At 42.1% G+C, this 19,574-nt stretch overlaps 1 protein-coding gene across 1 annotated transcript in view; it reads left to right on the top strand.

Moving 5' to 3' along the window:
• Nucleotides 1–19,574, top strand: part of ANK3 (ankyrin 3) — an 889,892-nt gene that overhangs the window by 107,144 nt on the left and 763,174 nt on the right. The window contains 1 exon segment of the mRNA XM_030203110.1: nucleotides 6,267–6,305. Coding sequence (XP_030058970.1) covers nucleotides 6,267–6,305 — 39 coding nt within the window.

Genomic DNA, 19,574 nt, shown 5'->3' with positions numbered 1-19,574 from the left:
GATTATGGGACATTAGCAAACACAGGCACTAGTATGGCGCTAACAGCCTCTAGAGCCTGCGTTTGCTTCTGATCATCTGGGCATAATGGCATAATGCCCTTTAGTAAAAGAGTCCCTATACTACCTCTCTTTCTGTCACACATGCAGAACAGAGACTGGTGTTAACCCTAGACAGAATAAGGTATCACAAATTAGAAATAGAAACTTGAAGAGAAAAACTGAATTGGAATCCCTATAGGTCAGACTGTGCATCCAATTCAGCACCACCGAGATCTAGACACAGAAATGCACTGCTTCCTGTACCATACAAAATTCAAAGAGAGAATAATACACATTTCCAAAGCTTATTTCAATAATGAAAAATTAAAAATAAAATGCTTTTTTTTCTACCTTTGTCTGAACATTTTATTTTCTGATTGCATCTGTCTTTTCCCCTTTTCTCTTATTGGTCTTCTCTTATGTCATTTTCTACGATTTTTTTTTCCATTTGCTCTCCCACTTCCTGTATTCTTCCCTTTATCTGACATTGATCTTTTCTTTTCATCTTTTCTCTATTTCTCCCTTTTCTGGCCTGTAGGACCCCTCTTTCTCTTCACATTTCACAAGCTTTCTACTTGCTTTCATTCCCTCTCAGCTTTCTCCCTTTGTTTCTCACTTTTTCCCCAAGTCCTCATTCTCCTTGTCTTTTCAGTCATGTTGTAGACCCTCTTTTCCACTGTCTTTATTGACCTGTAGTTTCTGCCTTCCTTCCTTGGTACCTAACTCTTACCCCTCCCCCATCTTTCCCAGCATCTGGCTCCTGTCTCCCCACTATCTCTCTTTTCCCAGCACCTGGCTGCAGCTTGAAGTAATGGTTTTCATTTGCTCTTCCCTCCATAATATTCCAGTGCATGTTAGCTTGTGGCCAGATGATCACAGTCGCACAGTACAACCAGAGCATCAATGTTATTTTGGATATGTCACTGTCCCTGAAAGCACAGATTTGTGCTGTGGTTAAAGAATTATCTTTTAAATTTTGCCTTTTTAGCAAGTTGAAGCCCATCATACATTCAATACTGGATTTTAGGACCATGGTAGAATATAGTTCTTACGAAGTTAGATTATTGTAATTCTCTCTGTAACTTGGTCAAGGCTGGATACTAAATTCTATATAAATGGTTAGTCTCCAGTGTATTTATAACACAAGCTGTTGAAATTTGCTGAAGGAATTGTGGAGGATGGGGAGCGTTCTACCATATGTGGTGGACCTGCCCTAAGGTACATACTTTTGGGACAAATATTTTGAATATGCTTCACCATATCACGGCTATATCCTTTCCTCAGAAGGCCGAATGCTCTTTACTGCACTTTAAACCAGTTGGGATGCATCCTGAAATTCATCATTTGGTGACTAGTGTTTTCACAGCCCGCAAACTGAATTTGGCAGTGGTATGGAAACAACAATCTTACACCATCACTGCAAGCAGTCCTGGCAAAAGTGTATTTTATCTATCTCATGACTGTTGGTACTCTAACAAAATTTCATAAGACCTGGGGCATTTATAAAATCTGGAGAGACAATAGTCTTGATATGGACCATAAGAGCCTGGAGACTGGTAAATCATGTTTGGCTACTAGTCAGGATATTGGGGTGAGGTCCAGAACTTTTCTATGGAAAATTGTTTCAAAGAATATTTTCAACATTCTACTCAGTTGTGGTTGAGTGGAGGAGTTGCCTAGTGATTAGTGCAGCGGACTGATCCTGGGGAACTGGATTCGATTCCCACTGCAGCTCCCTGTGACTCTAGGCAAGTTACTTAACCCTCCATTGTCCCAGGTACAAATAAGTACCTGTATATAATATGTAAACCGCTTTGAATGTAGTTGGAAAAACCACAGAAAGGCCGTATATAAGTCCCATTCCCTTTCCCTTTATTTATTTGAAAATGTATATATCACTCAATCATCTAAGTGGTTTCCAAAAATACATACATAATAAAAATCACAACTCATTGAACTCTTTGCTGTGGTTTATTGATGTTAAACCTTAAATAAAGCAGTTGCAGTGGGCTGCATGTCACAAATTTTGCAACTTCCACAGTCGGTGTCCAATTTCAGTATTCACATTTCTAACATATTGTAATTCAGCTGGACACAATGTTTCTCCCAAATTCTTATCTGAACTGTAAGTTTACAGTTTATTAAAAATTTGCTATACCACTTTATTTAACTCAGCAGTTTACAATACTAAGGGGTCCTTTTACCGAGCTGCGGTAAAAAGAGCCCTGTGGTAGCATTGGGGGCCATTTTTACTCTGCACCGGGACCCTTGTACCACAGTGGGTAAAAAGCCCTTAAAAAAAGACATGGCCATGTGGTAAGATTATTTTTACCACATTGCCATGCGGGGGAAATAACTTACCGACACCCATCGAGGTGGTGGTAAGGGCTCCCATGCTAACCTGGCGGTATAATTTTTGGAAAAATACCTCCAGTGCTGGAAATGCTGTTCACTGGAGGCAGAACAACCGCTGGCGGCTGCGTTGGACTGGAAATAGTTCCGGGTTGCCATGCGGCAACCCTTTGTAAAACGGCCCCTAAATGAAAGCTAAAAAGGAAAGGAACTCCCTTAAATTGATAGGACAGAAAACATACAACACTAAGGGGTCTTTTACTAAAGATTAGTGCATACTATCTGCAGCAGGTCCCGTAGGAATAAAATGGGTTCTGTAGCAGATAACATGAGCTACTCTTTAGTAAAAGGCCCCATAGGTAAACAAAAATAAACAAACAAACAAAAGGCCATAGATGCAAGGAAAAATGGGCTTTTAAAGAGTCATAATTAGTTTCTTTTCAGAGAAACATGGGTGTACAGACAAAGCCAGCTAATTTTTCTTTATAACAGAGGTATTTTTTTACTGTATATGGATAAATATTGCATCACACATCACCAAATGTAATTATCATAAAGTGCTCATGAGTAAGCCTTTTTAATCACTGCAACTGGATAACCTTGTGTTCTAAACTGGATGCCCAAATCCTTTGCACATTCTGTGAATTTTTCCAGAATTGGGCATATCCTTCTATACCATAATTATTGGGAGAAGGAGAGGCTATATTTCAATTTTTTTAGGGTGACTGCTCTCATATCATAGTATTTAAACCTATGCAACTTTTAGTCACTTTGTCGTAGAGGAATGGGCTCTGAAAAAATGGCCTTTAGAACATGTATATTGTGCTAGATCTTCAGTAGAATGGATGCTAAGAATTTGTATATTATCCACCTTATAATTGAAAGAGAAAAACGCCTAGATTTCGACCCAAATCGGGAGAAAGACGTTTATCTCACAAAAACGAATAAATCGGTATAATGGAAAGCCGATTTTGGACGTTTTCAACTGCACTCCATCGTGGAAGCGTACAAAGTTGACGGGGGCATGTCGGAGGCATGGCGAAGGTGGAACTGGGGCGTGGTTATCGGCCGAGGAGAGATGGGCGCCTTTCGCCGATAATGGAAACAAAGTATGCGTTTGTAGCTAGAATTTAGGGCACTTTTCCTGGACCCTGTTTTTTCACGAATAAGGCCCCAAAAAGTGCCCTAAATGACCAGATTTCCCCCAGAGGGAATCGGGGATGACCTCCCCTGACTCCCCCAGTGGTCACTAACCCCCTCCCACCACAAAAAATGATGTTTCACAACTTTTTATTTTCACCCTCAAATGTCATACCCACCTCCCTGGCAGCAGTATGCAGGTCCCTGGAGCAGTTGTTAGGGGGTGCAGTGGACTTCAGGCAGGTGGACCCAGGCCCATCCCCCCCTACCTGTTACAATTGTGCTGCTTAATGCTTAGTCGTCCAACCCCCCCAAACCCACTGTACCCACATGTAGGTGCCCCCCTTCACCCCTTAGGGCTATAGTAATGGTGTAGACTTGTGGGCAGTGGGTTTTGAGGGGGATTTGGGGGGCTCAACACACAAGGGAAGGGTGCTATGCACCTGGGAGCTCTTTTACCTTTTTTTTTGTTTTTGTAAAAGTGCCCCCTAGGGTGCACGGTTGGTGTCCTGGCATGTGAGGGGGACCAGTGCACTACGACTCCTGGCCCCTCCCACAAACAAATGAATCCTGGCCCCTCCCACGAACAAATGCCTTGGATTTATTCGTTTTTGAGCTGGGCACTTTCATTTTCCATTATCGCTGAAAAACAAAAACGCCCAGCTCACAAATTGTCGAATAAAACATGGACGTCTATTTTTTTCGAAAATACGGTTCGGTCCGCCCCTTCACGGACCCGTTCTCGGAGATAAACGCCCATGGAGATAGACGTTTTTGTTCAATTATGCCCCTCCACGTCTTCTGCTGGACAAGTAGTTCTTGTTCAATGGCCTGAAACATATTTGGATAAATTTGCAAATAGAGCTAGGGTCCTATTTAAATGCTTTAACTATTAACGTGGCGGTTAGTGTGAGCTTACAGTTAATGCATGCTTAGCAGTAAGTGCGTGCTAATTTCCATGTTAAGAGATAATGGGGACGGTGTGAACAATGGGTAGTCCTTGGACAGGGACTATACCTTACAGTTAACACAGAGGTAGTTACCATGCATTATCTGTTAACATGGCAGATAACATGGCACAATTGACATCACCTGAATTTTGTTTGGATGTGTCCAACAATGTTCTCTCTAATTTTTGCTGGCACATGTGCACATGAAAAACATTTTGCACACGAGTTTTCAGCCTCTACTCAATGTGTGTGGTATAGCCTATACTCACAATATAGACAAAGACACAGACAAACAGACACACTCCTCTTTGAAGGAACACTAGTCCCAAGCTCCACCCTGCCTCTACCCTTCCCTACCATTCTATAGTTCCCCCTCCATAGCATCCGGCATCTCTATTTCCCTCCCTGCCTCTCTCTCTCTCTTTCAACCCTCCTCTTCCATGGTGTCCAGCAACTCTGCGTTTTTTCCCTCTCAGCCCCCTTCCTCCATGGTTTTTAGCATCTCTATCTTCCTTCCCTACCCTCCTCCCCATGGTTTCCAGCATCTCTGTTCCATCCCTACCATGGTATTCAGCATCTCTCTCTTCCTCCACTTCTATTTTTCTGCCCCCCCCCCCCCCCATGGTGTCCATCATTTACTCTCCCCTTTCTTACTTCAGCATATCTCTCCTTCCCACTTCTGCCTATGGTGTCCAGCATTCCCCTCGCCTCCTGTCTCCCTCTTCAGCATCTCTCTCATTCCCATCTTCATTCCCCTTCTGTCCATGTTGTCCAGCATTCCCCTCGCCTCCCTTCCCCTTCCCCTCTCAACTCTCTCATTCTCTTCTTCCTTCGCCCTTCTGCCCATGGTGTCCAGCATTCCCCTTTCCCTCTTCAGCATCTCGCATTCCTCTTCCCATTCCTGTCTTCAGCATATCTCTCCTTCTCCATCACCCTGTCCTTTCGCCATGAGGTATTTACTCCCTTATCTTGCTCCCCCGGGGTGGCGACTCTATCATCTGTTTAAGAGGCAATACACATGGCTGGAAGGTGCAGGGCCTTCAGCATCTGCATATGTTAGGGCTCTTCAACTTGGAGAAAAGTCGGCTGAGGGGAGATATGATAGAGGTCTATAAAATAATGAGTGGAGTGGAACGGGTAAACGTGAATCATTTGTTTACTTTTCCCAAAAATACTAGAAATAAGCACGAAATGAAGCTACAAAGTAGTAAATTTAAAACAAATCGGAGAAAATATTTCTTCACTCAATGTATAATTAAACTGTGGAATTTGTTGCCAGAGAATGTGGCAAAATCAGTTAGCTTAGCAGGGTTTAAAAAAAGGTTTGAATAGCTTCCTAAAGGAAAAGTCTATAAGCCATTGTTAAGATGGACTTGGGGAAAATCCACTGCTTATTTCTAGAATAAGCAGCATAAAATGTATTGTACTGTTTTGGGATCTTGCCAGGTACTGGATTGGCCACTGTTGGAACAGGATTCTGGGCTTGATAGACCTTTGGTCTATCCCAGTATGGCAACATTTATGTACTTATGTAACTGGAAGGTGCCCATTCTCCATTCTGTCCTGTGTTAGCTGTTAATGTGGAAATTAGCGCACATCAACCACAAACGTTCTGTGATAACTGTTGGCGCAGTAGCCTCATTAACTATTAGCATGCACTATCTGGTACGTCAGACAAACACAGCTTAGTAAATAGGCTTCTATATTGTTTTTCCAGTTAATACACAAATATTTTAGTTTCCTAATATTTAATGTGAGCTAAATTATATTCATGCTCTTTTGCAGACTGAAAAAGAGAAACATGCTGCAGAAAACTTTGCGAAGGTATGTGAGAAAAAGAAACAGGTATTTTGGCTCTTAATATTTTCTCCCCTTTCAGAATACCAACAATAATTTTTAGTGTTTTTGCATTTGTACATCTTTATATGCTATAGTGAACTGACCAAAACCAGTACTGTTTACACCTACTAGCAAATTATATGTTTATCTATGTGCAATTAAGCATAAAGAGTCAATGAATATTGTTAGACAGATGCAATGTGTCAGATTGATTTGGATCAGTTGACAATCCACAATGAAAATAGGTTTAAAAATCTATGTTTATGGAAGTAACTGCTTGTCTGTTTAGCTGTTGAAAACACTTGTTTAAGATGAGAGACTGACATGAAACAATCACATTTTCAGACTGGACCATTAAATTAGCTGAGTCAAGCCCAATTGAGCAATCCATTTCATGTCAATGTTTTCATAGAACATTTAAGTCAAATGCCAAATCATGCTGGGCTGATCGTCTATCTCTGTTCACATGTCATCTCCTTAAGTCTCTGCTAGAACAAAGCTTTCTTTCCATGTGATTTATTATATTTATTTTGAAAATGGACAATTATTTTTATGTTCATACTGCCGCAGCTTCAATCACCAATAGTACAGGAATTCATATTTTCCCAGACCTTTTTAATATATATCTCCACCCACTGGGGAAATTAATTAGGGAATTGAAGGTCAAATGGTATACTTATGTGAATGGAACAGGAATGAAGTATCTGAAGCTAAACGTTGGCCTTGATATGATTTCACATGGAGGAACCATCAGCTCAAATTAAATCCATAGAAAGCTGAAATTTGATTAATTAGAAAGACATCTGTGGAAGTAAGGCCATTGTCCTGTAAATTGGATGGGGTTGATTTGTTGTCTACTCTGGGTAGTCTTGATTGGATTTAGAAGAATATAAAATGTTTTCAATAAATAAGTAATTAAATAAAATGCTAACTGTACTCATATTTTGGGTTTCATTGGAGGGGCCAATTTGAAATTGGACAAATAAATGTCAGCTTGGGTAAACACACCACGTACACACATCATACTTCCCTATACTTCCCAGTCTCTCTCTCACACACACCCTAATTATTCTGTTATATGTGGACATGTTTACGGACACTGACCTACATGTTAACCTAGTTGTCGATTCAATGATTTCCTCAAAATTAGACTACTGCTATTCCAATTCTGAATTTTCCCATCCCTTTATTAACCCTTGTATTACTTTGTAAACCTTCCTCCTGCCATTATCCTTTTGTGCTGTGTTGGGTTGTCCTGTGTGCCTTTCCTTTCTCCCAATTATATATTGAAATAGTAAACCATTTAGATTTCTTTTTGAAAATTTGTGGTATAGCAAATAAATTGAACCTTGAACCATTATACCAGAGTCCTCTGAAGAAAGATTCTAGACTCCAACTGAGTCAAAACACTGCTGCCAGCCTGGTAGCATTGAAAAGATATTAAAACCATATTTCCCTAGTATTGCACAGCCTACACTGGCATCCAGAATTCTGGCATGCTGGGCCCGATATTTAAATGACTTATGGTCCTACCTTTAGAAGTTATGCTCCTAAATTGGTGTTTTTGAAAATTTACTGGGGCTGAGTGCCTAACTTTATACTCAACATTTCATTAAATTCCTAAAATTAGGACATAAAAAAGTGGGTGTCAACAAGAGTGGATTTAGGTTGGGGAAAAGAATTTAGGAGCTTCACACTGATTTTCAGCACTAGGCTCATAAATCTAGGTAAATGAATGGCCTAAACTTAAAAGTTTTAAGCTCTGAAATGAACATTTTTATTTATTTATTTATTTATTTATTTGTTGCATTTGTATCCCACATTTTCCCACCTATTTGCAGGCTCAATGTGGCTTACATTGTGCCAGAGTGGCGATTGCCGTTTCTGGGTTGAGAAATACAAAGTGATATTGTAAAGATGACTTTACAGCTGAAAACTTAGTCACAAATTTAAAAGTGTAACTTAGAAGCAGATATTTAGGAGCTCAGGTTTTTTATTTTTTAATATTGGACCCATTTATTATAAGAATTTTAGCTTTTGTTTGTAAAGTTCCAAATGATTTAACTCCAGAATTTCTGAAACAAAAATTCTCTTTATATAGACCATATAAAATGTTGAGATGAGCAGATGAAAATGGTTTGTATTTTCCTCTCATATCTGCCGTTAGACGACACAGGATGCCTGGAAGGATGTTTTTTTTTTCATTTGTAGGAGTATTGTTATGGAACAGGCTTCCAAGAAATGTGGTGTCTAGTAGGACGTGAATGATGTCATTCATTCTCGTCTTGTGGCCGCTGGCTCTCTATAATGGTTGCCTAGACCTCCAGTAATAAATTTCGAAGTTTTACCTCTAGGGATCAGGCTTCCACATATGGAAACTGCCCAGTGGCCATCGTTCCCACCCCACTAGACACCAGGGACCCCTGATAAGTCCAGGACTGGATTTGGGGATACTGTGCCCACATATAGGTGACACCTGTAGGGCAGTTGTAGTGGTGTACAGTTGGGTACAGGTTTTTGGTGGGTTTTGGAGAGCTCACTATACAATATAAGGGAGCAAACATGAGATGTGTACCTGGGAGTTTTTAGGTGAAGTCCACTACAATGCCCCCTAGGGTGCCCCTCTGCTCTGCTAGGATGTCTTTGTGGCCAGTCTAATAAGAATGCTGGCTCCTCCTACATCACAATGGCATGATTTTGTGAGTTTTTCACTTTGACTTTTTTTTTTTTTTTCATGGTAAAAAAAAAAACATACTGAATACAGCAACATCTAGAAAGGGCCATTTTTGAAACAAAAAGACAAACATTTTGCCGGTTCAAAAATGGTCATATTTTGCTATTCAGTTTTTGGACTTTTTGAACATCCAAAGTGAGATTTAGACATATCGAAAATGCCCCTCTTAGTAACTTTGTAAGTCTAAGTGCTTTGAAAAGACACTTCCACACTTTTCTGCAAATCAAATACTGCAAGATAAAAAATAAAGGGCAGTAGGAGAAGAACCTGAGGAGGAAGAGAAAGGTGGGAATGATTATGCGTAAGACACATTTCCTTTAATTTTTTTGACATTTTTGTTCTTGATAATAAGTTTGCCAGATTGTATGTAGGTCAATTACTAGGCAATTACCAAGCTGCGGGAAAAAGGGCCCTGCGGTAGCGATGGGGGGGTTGTTTTTCCTGTACGTCAGGGCCCTTTTTACTGCAGCGGGTAAAATCCCCCAAAACAAAATGGCCATGAATTAAGAAAACTCTTACCAAGTGGCCATGCGGCGGGAAGCCCTTACCGGCACCCACTGAGGGGAATGGCGCATGCTCGACCCGGAACTACTACAAGCAGCCGCATTGGTCCAGTGGTAGTCCCAGAATGGTGAACAGTAAGACTGTTTTGGGCTTATCGCTGCTTTGTAAATGGGACCCTTAGTGCTCTACAATTTTGCTAGCAAATTATGCACTACAATGTTTTAATCTTTACATGCTCAGTGAATCACCAACCTATATACTTCAACTTTTACAACCATTGCTGGGTGGTCAGGATAGTTCTTGCTGTAATTTGCATATATTTCACTTTTCAGTTTCTAAAGGAGTAAGATATGCAAAGATATTTGGACAAATCCTTCCGTTTCAACAAGCAAACATTTGGAATTTTCTTCCACTGTGTTTAAAATTCTGTGAAAATTATTCCTTTTTGTTGACAGCTAAAACATTTTTATTTCGGAGAGCTTGTAATCTTCATTGATGATACTATAATATTGGCAATTTAGTTTTTAACTGTATTACTTTCTTGATGTAATCTGCAGGGAACTGAAAGGTATTAGCGAAATATAACTACTAGAATTGTATCATTTGTCCTCATGTTTTAAATTCAGTTTTAGCCCTCTCAATACTTCAGCAGCACGCCATATAATGTGCCATTCTAACAGTGGTGCACGTTGGCATGACTCTTGTACTTATAAGGAAGTGTTATCCGTGTTCCTGTAGCATTATTGGTTTCACATCCAGTTCATGTTTAGATTTGTTTGAGCTAGTATTATCAATCCCTTTTGGGTGGGAGTATCTGCCTGTATGACTGCTTGGATGGTGCTCTGATATCATTATTGACTGAGATGGAACACTTTTTTTTTGGCAGAGCTATCACCTACTTGGCAAACCTGTTCATGCAAAGTAATATTTGCTGGAGGTTAAATTTCTGTGTGTGGGGTAATGTTTTTCCATGTTGTAAAGCTGTAGTTTGTTTAGTAAAACTGATTAATTTTAACATAATGATGTGTTGCTCAGTGTGAAGTGATAAGAAGGAATAATAGTAAAAAATGAGTTGATGTTGGAGTATCTGATGACTGGTACTGGTGTATAGGAATATGCAGCCTCCCCCCCCCCCCCCCCCTTCCAATGTGTTTAGTTCGTTTTCATTCCCTATTTTGTACTACTTTTAATTACTTTCATTTTATTATGTGCATGAGTCCATCGTTATGCACATAAAATTGATTTTATGCTTGTGAAAAATGTGTAAGTGTATTAATAAAATGAGAGAAATACATATTTCTACTATTGTATATACTGTATGGACTCCATGACTTTGCATATAAGATTATGATATTCTTATAAAAACAAACTAACATGAAGAAACTTGAGCTAATTATTGGATTTTATTATTATTTTGATCATATCCATTATACAGCATTTTATTGAAGAACACTTAGAAATACAGACATTGGCAACAAATGAAGACCATAGAGGCTGATTTTTGAAAGAGAAGGACGCCCATCTTTCGACACAAATTGGAAGATGGGCATCCTTCTCAAAGGGTTGCCCAAATCGGTATAAATCGAAAGCCAATTTTGGACGTCCCCAACTGCTTTCCGTCGCAGGGACGACCAAAGTTCACGGGGCGTGTCGGAGGCGTAGCGAAGGCGGGACTTGGGTGTGCCTAACACAAGGACGTCCTCGACCCATAATGGAGAAAAGAAGGTCGTCCCTGACGAGCACTTGGATGACTTTAGCTGGTCATGTTTTTCTTATGACCAAGGCACAAAAAGCTGCCCGAACTGACCAGACGACCACCGGAGAGAATCGGGGATGACCTCCCCTTACTCCCCCCAGTGGTCACTAACCCCCTCCCACCCTCAAAATATTTTTCAGAATATTTTGTGCCAGCCTCAAATGTCATACTCAGGTCCATCGCAGCAGTATGCAGGTCCCTGGAGCAGTTTTAGTGGGTGCAGTGCAGTGCACTTCAGGCAGGTGGACCCAGGCCCACCCCCCCTACCTGTTACACTTGTGGTGGTAAATGTGAGCCCTCCAAAACCCACTGTACCCACATTTAGGTGCCACCCTTCAACCGTAAGGGCTATGGTAGTGGTGTACAGTTGTGGGTAGTGGGTTTTGGGGGGCTCAGCACACAAGGTAAGCGAGCTATGTACCTGGGAGCAATTTGTGAAGTCCACTGCAGTGCCCCCTAGGGTGCCCGGTTGGTGTCCTGGCATGTCAGGGGGGACCAGTGTACTATGAATGCTGGCTCCACCCATGACCAAAGGACTTGCATTTGGTCATTTCTGTGATGGGCATCCTTGGTTTCCATTATCACCGAAAATCACGGACGACCTAAGTTTCAAGATTTGGGCGTCCCGACCATATTATTGAAACGAAAGATGGACGTCCATCTTTTCATAATATGGGTTTCCCCGCCCCTCCACTGGGATGTGTTACGAGGACGTCCTCAGCAAAACTTGGATGTCCCTTTCGATTATGCCCCTCCATATGTCCCAGCCAAGTTTATTTTTTCTGTCTATTGCAATACTTCAGACCCTCCTTGATATACGAGTTTGGTTTTAAATCTATTCAACTTCAGTGCTTGGAGTGCAAATGGAACTCATTTAAAGAAAGCCATACAAAGATCATACTGTGATTGTCATTAATACTGGAAATTGTATCTTGGCTTCAGCTTAGCTCTTTCATGCTTTCTGAACTTTTTACACTGTGCTTTATTTCCTAATATTAGCATGGTATAATGTAATCCCAGGGATCCTTCCACTCTGCAGAAAGCACTGAATCATATCACATCTGGTCCTGGTGTGACAGATGCCCTTTCCTTCAGTGTCTTACTCAGAATGAGTGGTTGTAGTGTAACCCAGTGGGTGTAATTTAAAAATATTTAAGATACCTGTGGTCTGGGGCTGGTGTTGGATTGAGGCTGCGGCTGGGGCAGTTCGGGCTGGAATGTTGTCATGGGTGCTGCGGAACAGGAAGACTCGGTTCTGTTTCGGTCCGCAGGGGAGGGGACCGTGGTGGAAATGGTAGAGCGGCAGCCAGAGCAATTCTGGAATGGCATTGGTGTAGGGCAGCCAGAGCATGTGGGGAGAGAGAGAGAATCTGTTCACTGGTGCATGTTCGTGGGTCTACTGCATGTGTGGCGGCTGTAGGGGGGGGGGGGGGGGGAGAGAGGAGGCTGTGCTGGGCCTGTTGCTTTATTATTTGCATTGGCTGGAAAGTATCTGAAATGGTTGTATTAGGATTGTGAAAGGGTTTAAAATGCATCATGTGTCCAGAACTTTGAAAGAGCTGCATGCAGGATTCTGTCAGAGTCCTGGGCAGAGTTCTAAGTGGCTGTGGAAGGCAGTTGGGTGGGTATTCTTATCAAAGTAGGATGTATGATTGAGTGCTGTGTGAGAGAATTGAATTTTAACTTAATTTTAAAGAAATTCTGATATTATCATTCAAGAGTGCCTGACGTAATTAAGTTGTGAAGTCCGCAGTGACATTTGGCTTCAGGGACAGGAGTGATTGATTTAGTGTCTGGTAAAGAATTTTCTGAAAGCAAACTCTTTATATTTCGGCACAATTTGAAGAAAGAGCCATCTGAGAGGTAACCTAGAGGGGCATAATCGAATGTCGCCGGCGAAATAGTTCGCTGGTGATCTATTTTGGTGGCGGCGCAACAGCTGACCGGAACCGTATTGTCGAAAAAGATGGCTAGCCATCTTTTTTTCAATAATATGGTTTAGCCCGGCCAAATGCCAGAGTTCGCCGGGTTTCAGATCGCCAGTTTTGTTTTTCAGTGATAATGGAAAAAAATGCCGGCCATCTCAAACCCGGCGAAATCCAAGGCATTTGGTCATGGGAGGAGCCAGCATTTGTAGTGCACTGGTCCCCCTCACATGCCAGGACACCAATCGGGCACCCTAGGTGGCACTTCTAAAAATGTTACAAAAATACACAAATAGCTCCCTTACCTTGGGTGCTGAGCCCCCCAAATCCCCCCAAACCCACTCCCCACAACTCTGCACCATTACCATAGCCCTTAAGGGTGAAGGGGGGCACCTACGTGTGGGTACAGTGGGTTTTGGGGGGGTTTGGAGGGCTCAACACTTAGCACCACAAGTGTAACAGGTGGGGGGGTGGACCTGGGTCTGCCTGCCTGAAGTGCACTACACCCATTAAAAACTGCTCCAGGGACCTGCATACTGCTGTCATGGAGCTGGTTATGACATTTGAGGCTGCCATACAGGCTGGTAAAAAAGGTTTTTATTTTTATTTTTTTAGTGTGGGAGGGGGTTGGTGACCACTGGGGGACTACGGGGAGGTCATCCCCCTTTCCCTCCGGTGGTCATCTGGTCAGTTGGGGCACCTTTTTGAGGCTTGGTCGTGAAAATAAAAGGACCAAGTAAACCTGGCGAAATACTGATTAACGCCGCTTTTTTTTCCTTTATCCGCGAAAGCCAGCCATCTGGTAGCCACGCCCATGCCCGCCCATGTCCCGCCTTTGCTACGCCACCGACACCCCCCCTTGAACTTTCGCCGGCACAGCGACAGGAAAGCGGCGATGGTGTCAAAAAAGCCGCTTTCGATTATACCGATTTCGCCGCTTTTGAGAGATTGTCAGCCATCTCCCGATTTATGTTGGAAAATGGCCGGTGATCACTTTAGAAAATAAGCCTGCTAGTGTCCCAGGTGGCGAGATAAAATTCCCTGAGAGATTTAGGAAAATTTTAACAAGGGCTGTGTTCAAATTGTTTCTAGAAGAAAAACAGACCAACACTGCTGTTTTAGTGTGGGTATTTAAAGCTGCTTGTCATTGAAGGAAAGCCTGTGTTTTGAAATACAGCAAAAGAACACTGTCATGCTATATAATAATTTCCAACTCCAACATTCTGAAGCTGATTCCCATGGCACTGAAGGGTTCGTAGGGTCCCTGCGGTTCGTGGGGTTCATGCTGCCTGTAACCATCTGTCTCACTGTCCCGCCCTCGCGTCATAACATTATGACATCGAGGGAACACTGAGAGGGAAGGGGATGCAGCATAGTTGCCAGGCAATTAACGCAACGTCAAACATGAGGGTGTCGTCTCCCTTCCAGTTCCAGGCCCCCTCCCTCTGATGTTTAAAAGCCATCTTCACTTACCAAGTCAGGGTTACAGCGGCCGCCAGCAGCGGTAAAATGTGTGCAGCCTCGGCCCTTTTCGCTCTCTCAGCTGTGGTCCCACCCTCATTTCCTGTTTCCGCAAGGGCGGGACCACAGCTGAGAGAGAGAAAAGGGCCAAGCCTGCATGCCTTTTACCACTTCTGGCGGCCGCTGTAACCCCAACGAGGTAAGTCAAGATGACTTTTAAACTTCGTAGGGAGGGGGCCTGGAACTGGGAGGGAGGAAGGGAGGGACGACGACCCTGGAACTGGAAGGGAGGGAGGACCCTGGAACTGGGATGGAGGGAGGGACCCAGAAACTTGGACGGAGGGAGGGACCCTGAAAGTCGGAGGGAGGGGGGACCCTGAAACTCGGAGGGAGGGAGGGGATGACTCTGGAACTCGGAGGGAGGGGACGACCCTGGAACTTGGAGGGAGGGGGACGACCCTGGAACTGGGAGGGAAGGAGGCGGGAACGACTCTGGAACTGGGAGGGAGGGAGGGGTGCCCCTGGCACACACTCTCAATCTCACACACACCCTCTCTCTCTTACAGACACACTCGCACCCAGTCTCACTCTCTCTCTGTCACACACACACACTCGCACAGTCACTCTCACACACACTCTCTCAAACATACACACTCCGAGGAAAACCTTGCTAGCGCCTGTTTCATTTCTTTCAGAAACGGGCCTTTTTTACTAGTCCTATATAATAATTCTCACCTCCAACGTTCTGTGCTTGGGACCGTGGCTCCCTGGCTGGAGGTGGTCTGCGAGGCAGACACGCACGGACGTCACTGACGTCAAGACAGCTGATTCCAAGGCAAGGGGAGGAGTAGGAAAACACGCACAGCGTGTTTCCCTACTCCTCCTACTGCCTCGGAATCATCTGTCACCCCCCGCGCTATGGCCCCCTTGAACCCCCCCTTCCGCGAACCTGTCGATCCCCCCCCGGACCGCCGAAAAACGCCCCCCCCCCCGCCGCCGTTGTGCACTACCTGTCCTGACATCCCAAGCGTTGTTCTGCCATTCGCATAGGTTACTCAATCATCTTCACTGAAAGTTTATCTGCATGTGTCTGACCTCAGACGCACGCAGAGGAACTTCCAGACAAGATGATTGAGGAAACTACGCGAAGGGCAGAACAACACTTCGGCTGTAAGCACAGGTAGCACAACAACAGCGGCGGCGGCGGGGGGGGGGGGGCGGTTTTCGCCGGCACGGGGGGGGGGATCGACAGGTTCGCAGAAGGGGGGGTTCGAGGGGGCCGTAGCGCGGGGGTGGGGGGGAATCTGCCTGCCTAAGGCCCATTTCCTTGCCTACAGAAACGGGCCTTTTTTACTAGTTGATTATAAAAAGCAGCAGCAGTAGTGCTGTATAATACTGTTCTGGATACATGTGCATTTAAATTTAAATGTTAACATCTTTAGTAATTGAGAATTGGAATGTAGAAATGTTTTACTTTCATACTACATACTAGACAGCCCTGGCTGGGAAAATAGAGAATTGGCAGGTGCTGTAGTTAAAAAAAAAAACTGTTCTGACTTTAGCATCAAGAGCTATTTACACTATCATTGAGAACTCAGTAAAAGTTGGCAGTGTATGATATTTGAGATTTTGCTTCTAATATACTCCTGTTTAAAATAAATTGATGAATAAGGTGGCAAAGAGCATAAATGTGAAAATTATCACTTTGACTTTCACGTGAAAAGGTATATAACAAAAGCCTTCTCTGAGCTAGTAGTCTATAGCTGGTGCCCTGTGAGTACATTACTGTTGTAAGAGGATATATTTGTGGGGGAGGGTCAGAAGGGACTCTTGAATTAGCTGTTTGTTTTCTTAGTTAGCATAGGGACGTAATAAAAATTTCTTATGATAGTTCTAGTATAGCTTTAGGGTATTGCCTTGTTGATTTGTTAAAGTCAGGCAGTAGGGTTCCTGAGCGGAGAAACCTGGGAAGAACATCTAAGATCTCCAACTAAAGAAAGGAGAAAAAAAAGAATAACAAGAAAGACCCAAAAATAAATAAGGAGGTGACAGATGGACATTTAAATGTATGGACTAACAATTCAAACATAAAAATAATACTTAACTGATAAACTAAATTCCTGAAGTAATTAATTCTGAAAGACAGTGGGTTGACAACATTAAAAATTTTGATTAAAAAGGTGTTAGTGTAAACATATTACTTTTTTTTTCTGTTTGTTCATGCTCTCTTGTTTGCCATATAGTTTTGTAAACTGGATCCAGTCAGGGAAAATATAAAAACATTTGCTTATAACTTGGTGTTTTTTTTTTTTTTTTTAAAGAAACTTTTGTGTAACTTAAGAAGAGTAAAATTTACCCCATTCCTTCCCTGAACTTTAACTCACTTTCCTTCCTTAATTTCCCTATAATTTATGTGAGACTATCCTCCAGAAGAAAACCACACCTGAGGTAAAGGCCATCGACTATAAAGAAAAAAGTAAAGGTAAGGTGTGGTTAGCTCCTGGGGGCGGGGCTTAGAGGAAGATCTATACCAAGTCTTTTATTTTATTATTTTTTTACTTCCAAAGTATGATTATTTATCCTCTATTTGACCTTGCTTGTAGAGAGGATGTTCTGACAATAGACAATTAGAGATGGAATGAATACCATGGATTTCAGTTTATTTAGGCCTTGGTTTACAAAAACTAGGGGGGAAAAAGCACTTGCACATCAGGCCCTTAAATTCCAAAATGTAATTCTTTCCCTTATACCTTCATATGAAATCACTACTTGTGTGTCAAATTTCAAGCAACTATTTAAAACAATGAATAGAGGAGGCTTTGGAGGGCACGTCAAGATGGCGGCGTAAACGGATGGTCTGTGAAACGCTCCTGCTAAGCTGGGTTCCATATTTTCTTGAAGTTATGCCGCATACAAAACGAAAGGGGTTGGTGAGACCGGTGCCCTCTCCCCTCACTACCTCCTCACCTATCCAGCCGAGTATTGAACGATTCCTCACCACCACCTCCCAAACGCTACGAGAAACGGATCCTATAACGGGGAGGACCAGAGAAGGCGAATCCCCACGAGGAGAGGAAATCTCTATCACCAGCAACTTTATTGTCTCCTCCGTGTCCGGCGACAACGGCAGCTCTTGAGACAACTCAAGAAACCACTGTAAGAGTTGCCGAATGAGAGCCTAGAGTTGCTGCAAAAGACGCCGAGATCCGAGGTTAAAACCTCGGAGAAAATACTGGAGCTAATCCTGGAGAAGATCTGGCTAAAGCTGAATAAAATGGATCAAACGCTTCAAAAATCATCAGGTGAAGTTATTACTCTGAATCAAAAGTTTGAAGAATTGAAATCTATAGTAGATTCGGTTAAAATAGATCTAGCAGCAAAAGTTGTAAAAATGCAAAAAGATGTTGAACAATTACAAGAATTTAAAATTACAATGGTAAAAGATAATACTGATCCACGTCGAAAAATTGAGCAGCTAGAGAATTTTAACCGTCGTTTGAATTTGCGTCTTTTGAATTTCCCCAGACTTCCTAGGAATTTCCCATTACAGCTATTTAAGAGATATTTAAATGAAACTTTAAAAATACCTCATGAAGCTATGCCTCCTATAAATAAATTATATTATATTACTAACCCAAGGAAAGAGGATGGAAAAACTGGAGATGCAGCAAAAGCAGATCTTGATTTGAACAATATATTTGAATTATTGGAACAATCACTAGATGATTTTACAGAAAGGACTACATTAATTGTATCATTTGTGTTTGAACAGGATCTTAACTCAGTTATTAATACTCTCTTTGGAGGTGAAAAAGTGTGGATATTTCCAGATGTAACAAAACAAACACAACAGAAAAGGAAAGCTTTCCTAACTATGAAGAAAAGGACTATAGAAGTGGGAGGGTTCTTTTTCTTAGCTTACCCATGTAAATGTATAGTTAAATTTGGTATGACTAAATATGTTTTTTATTCAGCAGATTAACTCAAGTCTTTTCTAGATATGAAACAATTGAAATTACATCTTAGATAATTATCTGGAGGTTAAATTACGTAGCTAAGTTTGGAATGTTAGATGATATACAATCTTCTCTATTCATTATTGCCCGCCAACCAAGTTATAGTGGTCTGAGAAAGCGAAAATGTTTAAACTTAATATTATATTATAACTATTTTAAGAGAAAACATTTCCTCTTAGGGTGGAAGTTCCACCATTATTTTTTTCTTTTCTTTTTGGTATTAAGTTGGTTGTAAAGTGAATTTCAACATTGATGATTTATTGGCTGTATTTCATGACAAGTGTACTCTTGTTAAATAACTGAAATAAATAAATACATTTGCAGGTAAAACAGTGAACAGCCTACTGCAAACCCCAAAACAAAACCAGCCGTGCCAGTCACAACTAACCAGCAATGATTTTGCCACATATTGCCAACAAAATTAAAGGTCTCCATCAAGACTTACAGATAGTCCCATCAAGTTCCCACCAGCTAAAAAAGAACACTCCCTCTTCGTCACCATGCACATCCATCTGGGACGCATTCAGCCATGTCACAGAGGAAGTTCTTGATAAAATCCTGAAAGGCCTATGGCCTACAACCTGTCCTCGTGATCCCTGCCCAGCAAAGATAGTACAACAAGCAAGCATAGGCCTCATTGAAGGGACCACAAAAATTTTAACACCTCTCTTGTGTAAGGGCAGCTGCCAACAACACTGAAAAGAGCTGAGGTGCACCCCCTACTGAAAAAGAGCTCACTCGAGCTCAAAAACTACCGACCAGTCTCTAACATTCTTTTTTTAGCAAAACTTATAAAAAAGACAGTCTGCATTCAACTCAATGACTATATTAACATAACATAGTAACATATAACATAGT

The sequence above is a fragment of the Microcaecilia unicolor genome, chromosome 5 (genome assembly GCF_901765095.1).
Source record: "Microcaecilia unicolor chromosome 5, aMicUni1.1, whole genome shotgun sequence".
NCBI classification, from domain to species: domain Eukaryota; kingdom Metazoa; phylum Chordata; class Amphibia; order Gymnophiona; family Siphonopidae; genus Microcaecilia; species Microcaecilia unicolor.
Note: the sequence above shows the minus strand (reverse complement) of the source record. Positions and strands in the feature narration are given on the sequence as shown.